This window comes from Phyllostomus hastatus, unplaced genomic scaffold (assembly GCF_019186645.2).
Source record: "Phyllostomus hastatus isolate PE091 unplaced genomic scaffold, TTU_PhHast_1.1 phas_contig_254, whole genome shotgun sequence".
NCBI classification, from domain to species: Eukaryota; Metazoa; Chordata; class Mammalia; order Chiroptera; family Phyllostomidae; genus Phyllostomus; species Phyllostomus hastatus.
This window is the reverse complement of record NW_025333810.1, coordinates 22113828-22123103: the sequence shown is the minus strand read 5'-3', so window position 1 is coordinate 22123103 and position 9276 is coordinate 22113828. Positions and strand designations below refer to the sequence as shown.

Below are 9276 nucleotides of genomic sequence, written 5' to 3'. Positions count from 1 at the left end.
GTGCTGTGGCAGATCAAATGTATCTAAAGTAGTCTGCAAAGTTTCATGCAGGAGATTTCTTGCTGGACAATGCTCCATGGTCAGGTAGATTAGTTGAAGTTGATAGCAATCAAATCGAGACATTAACTGAGAACAATCAATGTTACATCACGTGGGAGATAGCCAACATACTCAAAATAACCAAATCAATAAGTTATTGGTGAAAATGAAAAATGTGTCTTTATTTTATGGAAAAAACTAAATGGACTTTTTGGCCAACCCCATAGAAACCACGGAAGCATAGAAAGGAGAAAGGAGGTGGGGTGGCAGTATCCATACTGGTAATTAAAAGTGTGGGAAAGGGAACTCTTTTTCTTGGCGCCTTGGAGGTGGTCAGCTGCTTCAGGATGAAGCTGAACATTTCTTTCCCAGCCACTGGCTTTCAGAAACTGTTTGAAGTGGATGATGAAGACAAACATCTACCTTTTATGAAAAGTGTGCTGCCACAGAAGTTGTTATTGATACTCTGGGTGAAGCATGGAAGGGTTATGTGTTTTGAATCAGTGGTGGGAACAACAAACAAGGTCTCCCCATGAAGCAGGATGTCTTAACCTATGGCTATGTCCTTCTTCTACTAAGTAAGGGGCATTCCTGTTATAGACCAAGGAAGACTGGAGAAAGTGCAAATTTGTTCCAGGTTGCATTGTGGATGCCAATCTGAGTATTCTCAACTTGATCATTTTTTAAAAAGGGAAAAAAAGATATTTCTGGTTTCACTGATATTACTGTGCATTGTTGCCTGGGACCCAAAAGAGCTGGCAGAATCTGCAAGCTATACAATCTCTCTAAAGATGATGCATACCAGTATATTGTGAGGAAGTCCCTAAACAAAGCAGGTAAGAAACCTAGGGCCAAAGCTCCTAAGATTCAGTGTCTTGTTACTCCACACATCCGCCATAACAAAAGTTGGTGCATTGCTCTGAGGAAAGAGCATACTGAGAAAAATAAGGAACAGGCTACAGAATCTGCTGAACTTTTGGCCAAGAGAATGAAGGAGGCCAAAGAAAAAAACACCAGAAACAGATTGCCAAGAGATGTAGGCTGTTTCCTCTGAGAGTTACTATCTCTGAGTTTATTCAAAAATGAAATTTTCTAAGTAACAAATATGATCAAATATCTTTTTAAATGAGGGAAAGGGAGTAAATGATAAAACAAGGAGTTGAGCTTAGCCTAGGACAAAATCCCTGGCAGCTATGATACTGAGTGTGAAGGACTGCAAAGGAGGTGGGAGAGCCTAATGTCAGGAGTGGGGGATGATACAATCGGCTATGGATTTATGGCCTATAAATTTATCTAAACCATATTTTAATTGAAGTATGTCTTCAGGGACTTAGACTCTTCAAGCTTTCTCTCCCCTGTGAAGTCTTTCACTGTACCCTCCCCTTACCAGGGATGGTGGATTATGTCTCCCTCTGGTTGAACAAACAAATGTACACTGCATACACTCCAAAGTCTTGCATTTACCACACTCCCGTGAGGATTAAAGTGTCTGTCTCAGGAGACTGAGCAACTTGAGGGCAAAGATTACGTCTTCACCAGTTTTATAATAATATCTATGGTGTCAAGCACGATGACTTGGCATTTATTGGTAAAAGATACTCTACAAATCTTCCTTATATGGGTGAAGAATGATTGTTCGCTACTGGATCTTTAACTTTTCCTAAAACAAAACTTACAAACTTTATTCGCAGACAGTGTGTTAAAGAATGACATTCAAGTTTTAAAAGAAGCGTATCAATTGGGTCTGGAACCCGAAAGACTATAATCTCCACAAAGCAAGGTATACATCCCTGGAAGAAGCGAGACAGAAAACCATCAAGACTCATCTTAGACCTCCAGGGCGCCTAGAAAGCCCCCGGAAATGCACGGGGTGGGTACCGCAGGAAGTCGGTGACGCACTTCCGGCCTGGGTTACTAGGTTTGTGGGTTTTGTTTTGTTTTGTTTTTTAAAATTTTTAAAAATCTTTTTTGTCATGAGACGAGGCGGGTCCTAGTGGCCTAGCTGCAGGTAGGAGGGCTGCTGCAGGGGGTCAGGTGGGGTGCGCCCCTGTTTAAGGAGGAATAATGAGTTCCGTGGCTTTTTGCAGGGTTTGATCTTTTCTAATCTGAAGGCAAAACTCGGGGAAAGTCGACACGTGCCGGAGAAAGATGAGTTCAAGCTTAATCGAAAGTCCTGGCAGTGACACTGAGCCGGAGGACTGGACGGTGACTGCGGGAGCCAGGGGCGCCTTGCCGCCCCTTCGTGATGGACTTTTGATAGTAAAAGTGGAGGAAGACTCACCCGAAGGGCAGGAGTCCGACCCGCCCGTGGTCTGTCTGGATCCCGAAACTTGTGGACAGCATTTTTGGCGGTTCCGTTATCAGGAAGTGGACGGACCAGAAGAAGCGCTGAGCCGGCTTAGAGAACTTTGTCATCGTTGGCTGAGGCCTGAGGTGCACTCCAAGGAGCAGATCCTGGAGCTACTGGTACTGGAGCAGTTCCTGACCATCCTGCCCGCGGAGCTCCAGGACCGGGTGCGGAAGCACCACCCCGAGAACGGAGACGAGGCTGCGGCCCTAGTGCGGGCTCTTCAGAGAGCGCTTGGTGGGACTTCAATCCAGGTGTGGAGTGAATGTGCTGGTGGGTGGGAGTGTGGGGAATGGAGGTGTATGGGATGCTATGAGTTTCAGAAGTGTTTTCTTCCTATTACATTTTGCATAAACTTTGTAGTGTATACAACACTATTTTAAAAAATGTATATTTATTTATTTTTAGAGAGGGGAAGGAAGAGAATTATCAGTGTGGTTGCCTCTCGCGCGCCCCCTACCGGGGACCTGACCCGCCACCCAGGCCTGTGACCTGACTGGTAATCAAACTGGCGACCGTTTTGGTTCGCAGGCCGGTTTTCAAGCTACTGTGCCACACCAACCAGGAGGAAACTTAACTTTTGTTTCTTTCATTTTTAAAAAATAGGCTGGCATCCTAGGAATGTGCCCTGACCAGTAATCAAACAGGAACCTTTGGATGTAAAGGGACCAGCTCCAACCAATTGAGCCACCTGGCCAGGGCTGCATAAAACTTTTTCCTTTCCGTAGGAAAAAGTGACAGATCCATCCAGGAAACGATTCTTTAGTTATAGACCTCCCAGCACAAAACCTGCACAGTAGTGTTGTTGACCCATTGTGAGATACCCTTTCGTCTAACTAGATTATTGGGAAAAGAAAGATGTGGGGATACTAGAAGAGCAACCACCATTCCTCACCACTTTGAATGTGAAGATCTCCCTTTACTTTTAACCGTTTGGCAACTCCCTCCCCTAAACAGTTGATAATAGTACTCCAGAAAGGAGAGAGAGGCTGTAAGAGCAGTTAATTATTCATCATACCTATGTGATTAAGCCTGCATTAAATTCCTAATTATATAGAGTTCAAGGAGCTTACAGATTGGCAAGCACATCCCCTTTGTGGGCGAGCAACACACCTCAGCTCCATGGGCACAGAAGCTTCTGGGCTTGGGACCCTCCCAGACCTTGCCCTATGCATTTCATCTGTTGGGCTGTTTCTGAGTTGTAACCCTTTATAATAAACTGGTAATTAAGTAAATTGTTTTGTTGAGTTCTGTTCTGGAGCTGCTCTAGGAAATTAATTTTGAAACCAAAGAGAGGGTCGAGGGAACCTCTGTTCTAAAGCTGGTCAGAAGGAAGTCATGAACCTGTAGTTAGCAGCTAAAGTTGGGGAGGGGGCATTCTCATAGGACTGACACCTTAACCTGTGAGATCTGAGCCCATCTCCAGTAGATAGTGTCAGAAGTAAGTTAAACTGTAGGACACTCAGGTGGTGGAGACAGGAAGCACAGAACCTCATGGGAAAGACCCCAGGGTGGTCAGGAGGCAGATGACAGGAGCTAGGGGAAAGTTTAGGCCAGACCCCAAATTGGAGTTTCAGAGAAAAAGGAAGGGCATGGCACGGTAAACAGTGGTACTGGTTAGCTTAAATAATTTCAGTCAGCTGTAAATTAGAGCAGTGGTTCCTAGTTGCCTGGTTTCTAGCCTTGGGGTAATTAAGGCAGAGGAGTCTTGCCTCCTGGAACTCGCAGACCAGACAGGGAAGATACGGCTCTGGGTTAACCAGTCCCAGCCGAGCCCTTTGCTCTCCAAAAATTGGCTGGCTCCTGGAGGGTCTGTCTCCCCAGCCAGAAATGTTCTTTGTTTTGTTTTGAAGATGTCAAAACATGGCACAATATAACAAAACGTAACAAAAACTTGTTTTTAAATACCTTCCCTTTTCTTGAGTGAGGGGTACTTGGAGTCAGTTTGTGGGTCACCACTGGAACCTAGACAACCATCTCCCTGAAAGGGTTTTAGACCCTTCCCCTTTTAAGAACTATAGCCTTACCTACTGTGAATAGTAAACTTACATTTATATAAAACACCTCAAAAGATATCTTGTTGGGTAATCATGAAGCGGTCAAGGAAAGAAAAGGAAATTTTATGGAGTACCTGCTGCTGATGAGGGACTTTCACCTTAAGACCGATAATTGGGAAGGGAGGGAATCTCAGGGGAATTTCAGGGGCGAATGGGAAGGGTTTACAGGAACAAATATAAAGGACACATGGACAAAAACTAGGGAGGATGGAAATGGGAGGGAGGTAGGGAGGGATGGGCGGGTAGGCTGAAATGGGAGTAAAGGACAGAAAACTGTACTTGAACAATGATTAAAATAAGAAAAATTTAAAGAATTAAAAAGACCAGTAATTGGTATCCATTTCACATGGGAGGAAACTGCCTTAGAGCCAGCGTTGGAACTTAGGACTCTCTGGTTATCTGTACATTTTTTATATCAGATTTCCATTTTGAAAAATTCTAGTGAAACTCAGAAACTCTAGAGTTTCATTCTGATGAAACTCAAATGTATTTTTTGCTTTTACTCCAAGTTAGTGTAGACAGTCCACAGAATGGCTTTTTGGGATTACAAGAGAATGACAGCCTCTGTCTTTGGTCACTTTGAAACTCCCCCATCAGTACAAGTTCACTGGTAAAGACTCAACAAGCTGTGTTTGTTACTTCATTCTCAGTGCTTCCTCCTCGGTGCTGGCCGGCTCCTCCCTGGAGTCTGGCCTCATCCGGAGACTAGTGGTAAGGCTCTCCTGGGACAGCAGGTGCTGATGGGAGGTCTTCTTTTGTTTCAGGACTTGGTGAAGGCCAAGGATGTGTGTCTCACCTGGGGGGAGTGGAAGCAACTTGACCCAATTCAGAGGGACTTCTACAGGGAGAACGTGCTGAAGGATTATAGGAACATTGTCCTACCAAGTAAGTGCTGTGACTTTGCTTGTTTCTAGCTGTGTGTCATTTGTGAAAGGCTCGCTTCAGTCTGATCCCTAAGCCAGTCTGCCATTCATAGATATAGGCTGAGAGCCTTAGGGTCTCTTCTGTGACTTAAGCAAGACCTTTCTTTTCTGTATTGTTGGGCGATAGATTCAGCTTTCTTGTTTTATTTTTAACAAAATACATACAGAAAAGTATAAAAAATTAATAGGCACCTATGTGTCTGCTACCCAGGATTACCAGGTTTTAACGTCAGACATATTGGCTTCATATTTTTTATAATAAATAAATGTTATAACTATAGGCAAAGTCCTGTGTACCTTCCATGAAAGCTGTTTCCCTTATGCCTTTTCCAGAGGTAACCAATATCCTGTTGTGGTATTTTTCATATCAGTGTGTGTTTTATATTATTTGTATATATATGTGTAGTCTCTTTCCTCTCTATATAATCATGTGTATGTATAAATGTATATAAACATAAATATATAAATGTGAACATACATTATTTTACATATTTTGTGATATATAAATTATATCATTATATGATTCTTTTGCACCTTGCCTTTTCCCCATTACATTTTTGAGATTTATCCACATTGATGCATGTAGTTCTGTAGTTTAACATCCATATATCCATTGTAGAATATTCCAAAATTCATTTAGCCATTCTCCTGCCAGTGGACATTAAGGCTTCTAATTTTTCACCATTACAAACAGTATTTTACTGAACATTCTTATGTCTTTCTTCCTGTGGTCATATGTAGGAGTTTCTGAAGAGAATGTACATAGGGATATTTGCCCATCATGCTGTCCAAAAGTGTGCCAGCAGTATATAAGAATTCTTCTTTCTCCACATCCTTGTCAGCATTTGGTGTCCAGCTAATGGCATGATGTCTTAACACAGTAGTGCCAGTATTCCTTTTAAAAGAAGAAGAAAAAAATTTTAAATATGAACAATAAAATTGACAAAAAAGGCATATCTGTCAACAAGTACATCTAAAAACAAAATAATGAACAAACAACAGAAACAGACACAGAAAACATTTTGACAGTTGCCATATGGGAAGGGTGGTTGGAGGGATTAAGAAGGTGAAGGAATTAGGAAGTACAAATTGGTTGTTACAGAACAGTCATGGGGATGTAAAGTGTAGCACAGGGAAATATAGTCAGTAATATTCTAATGACTATGTATAGTGTCAGATGGGTCCCAGATTTATTGGGATGATCACTTAGAAGTTATATAATGCCTAATCACTGGGATGTACACCTGAAACTAATATAATGTATGTCAACTATAATTGAAAAGTAAAAAATGATTTATATTTTTTAAAAAATGTTAGGTTATGTCATGCCTCTGCTCCTTATTTCACACACAGTAAAAGCCTGTGATGTCTAATGTGACATAATGTGACCTGGCTCTGTGACCTTGCCAGCCCATCTCCTACTCTCCCTCTCACTCTGCTCCAGCTCCACTCACCTTGTGGCTCCTTGACCATGGCTGGCAGCCTGCTTCATGGTCTTTGCTCTAATTTATCCCTCTGCGTGGACTATTCTTCCTCCAGATCTCCATTAATCAAATTCCTTGATTTGTTTCAACGTTTTGCTCAAATTGCACTTGTCATAGTGAGGTCTGACCTGACCATCATGTTTAATACTACAGTTTGCCTACCACTGTCTTCTCCCACACACTGCTGACTGATGCCTCACTTTGCTTGACTTTATTTATAGTATTAATTACCCTGTAACATCCTGTGTACATTCCAGATTCTAGTATGTGTCCTAACTGAAGAGCAAACCAATAACGATGGCGTGTCAGGATGATGCTCTAACCAACTGAGCTAGCAGGCCAAGGCCTAGAATTTCTTTTGTTAAACCATGGGTCAGACATAGGTTAAAAGCTAAACCACCTCTCTGGACAACCCTTCCAAATTTGCCTGCTATAATATGGTGACTCATACAACAGTGGAGTGGGGCGGGGTATAAGAGATGAGTCGAGTTGGTGGGTACAGGCACAAGGATAAAAGTAAAGAAATGGTTTGTACAGGAAAATGCAAGCACATTTGAGAGGTTAACTAAAATAACTTCAGTAGTGGTTTAATGGAGATTAAAAAGGTATAAGGGCTGTTTTTCTTCTAGTACTTGTTTATTTCAGCCTTGCACATGATGAAATGTCAGCAGTTTGTATCTTAATGTTTCAGGTTTGGAAACCACAACTGAGAACAAAGAGTTGATTCCAAAACAAGAAATTCTAGAAGTAGAGCCACAGATGCAGCTACAAGAAGGATCCCCCTGGAAGGCTCCCCTGTATTCCAGATGTGGTGATACCCGTGGGAACAGGGTAGAAAAGCAGTCAGGACACCTTTCACCGCTGAAACTTGAAAATTCTCCCGAAGAGCAAGGACTCATGAGCATCTCAGAGCTCGAGAATGGTCCCACAGAAGAGGGAGACTCCAAAAATAATGAATTTGGGAATAGTGCCAGAAGATCAAACTTGGTTCTTCATCAGCATGGCCTGACATCAGAGAGGTCCATGAATGATGATGAAGGTGGCGACAGGTGCAGACAGAGTTTAGATATGGTGAAAATTCAAGTGATGAAATCTCACAGATCTGTTGACAGTGAGGAAAATTTCCATCCTTCAGGCCTTTTTAGGACCCAGAGGCAGCTCTGTGAAGAAAGACCTTATAAATGTGATAACTGTGGGAAGAGTTTCAAACAGCGTTCTGACCTCTTGAAACACCAGAGAATCCACACTGGGGAGAAACCCTACGAATGCCAAGAATGTGGGAAGAGCTTCAGTCAGAGTGCTGCCCTGATAAAACACCAGAGGACACACACAGGGGAAAAGCCATACACATGCCCCAAATGTGGGGACAGCTTCAGACAGAGCTCACATCTCAATCGGCATCAACGAATCCACATAGGGGAGAAACACTATAAATGTACTGAATGTGGGGAAACCTGCCGTGTTTCCAACCGTTTCAGACATCAGAGAATCCATAAAGGGGAGAGACCCTATACATGTGAGGAATGTGAGAAGAGCTTCAAACGGTGCTCTGACCTCTCTAAACATCAGAGAATCCACACTGGGGAGAAGCCGTATGGATGTTCTGTCTGTGGGAAACGCTTCAGTCAGAGTGCAACCCTCATCATACACCAAAGAACTCACACCGGAGAAAAACCTTATAAATGTCTTGAATGTGGTGAAAGCTTTAGACAGAGTCCACACCTTATCCGACACCAAAGGATTCATAGAAATAAAGTCCCATCATTTTGACATCATGCTTCTGTATGAGCTGTCTTATTTTTTTCTTTTTTCATTGCCTAGAAACTATATTCTCTGGCTTTGAAGCAGTTCATTCAGTCATGCATTGTATTTCCTTGCTCATCATGTTGACGGGAGAGACCTGGTTCTTGCTGACACATGTAAAGAATTACAGATCAGCAAATCTGTTAGCGTGCAATCAGTTTATTAGTGATCCATTCCCATGGATGAAAATGGGCCTAGTTAGAGTGAGGGGATGAAAGGCAAAGGTTCAGAGCAAACCAGGGTGGCAAAAGTAAGAGTGGCTGAAGAGCAGGGTGGCCTGAGGCTGTGGGCCTGGTGGCCAGAGAACCCAGAATGCCCCTGATCCCCCAAGAGAGTGAGTCCTTTGTTCTGACTAACATAGTTGATGGGATAGGAGAAAAAAAGTTACATATTGATTAATAGGTAAATGTGATGCCAGCTTTCCTGAAGGGTGTGACTAACCAAATGTGATGTGTGGTTTTGTTAGCCCAAGTTTTATCTTGCCCTAGACTCCATTTGTTCATCTCGTTGTAAAACAAAATACATGACAAGAGTCCGTTAATTAAAGTTGGGGCACTTTCCCAAAGTTATGGGCTCTTGTGTAAGCATTAGGGACTCCCTTGTAAAACAGATAGTGACCAGAG

General features: G+C 42.7%; 1 protein-coding gene across 2 annotated transcripts; it reads left to right on the top strand.

Annotated features, from left to right (window-relative positions):
- The first annotated feature begins 1928 nt into the window (after positions 1-1928).
- Positions 1929-8625, top strand: ZNF394 (zinc finger protein 394). 2 transcript variants are annotated; one of them, XM_045838172.1, is made up of 4 exons: positions 1929-2047; positions 2127-2640; positions 5208-5328; positions 7542-8625. In XM_045838172.1, the coding sequence occupies exons 2-4, from the start codon at positions 2188-2190 to the stop codon at positions 8618-8620; spliced, it is 1653 nt and encodes a 550-aa protein (XP_045694128.1). In that variant the 5' UTR covers positions 1929-2047; positions 2127-2187; the 3' UTR covers positions 8621-8625. The 2 variants fall into 2 exon arrangements, with proteins under 2 accessions (XP_045694128.1, XP_045694127.1); XM_045838171.1 differs by having other exon boundaries at positions 1941-2640.
- Positions 8626-9276: the final 651 nt, after the last annotated feature.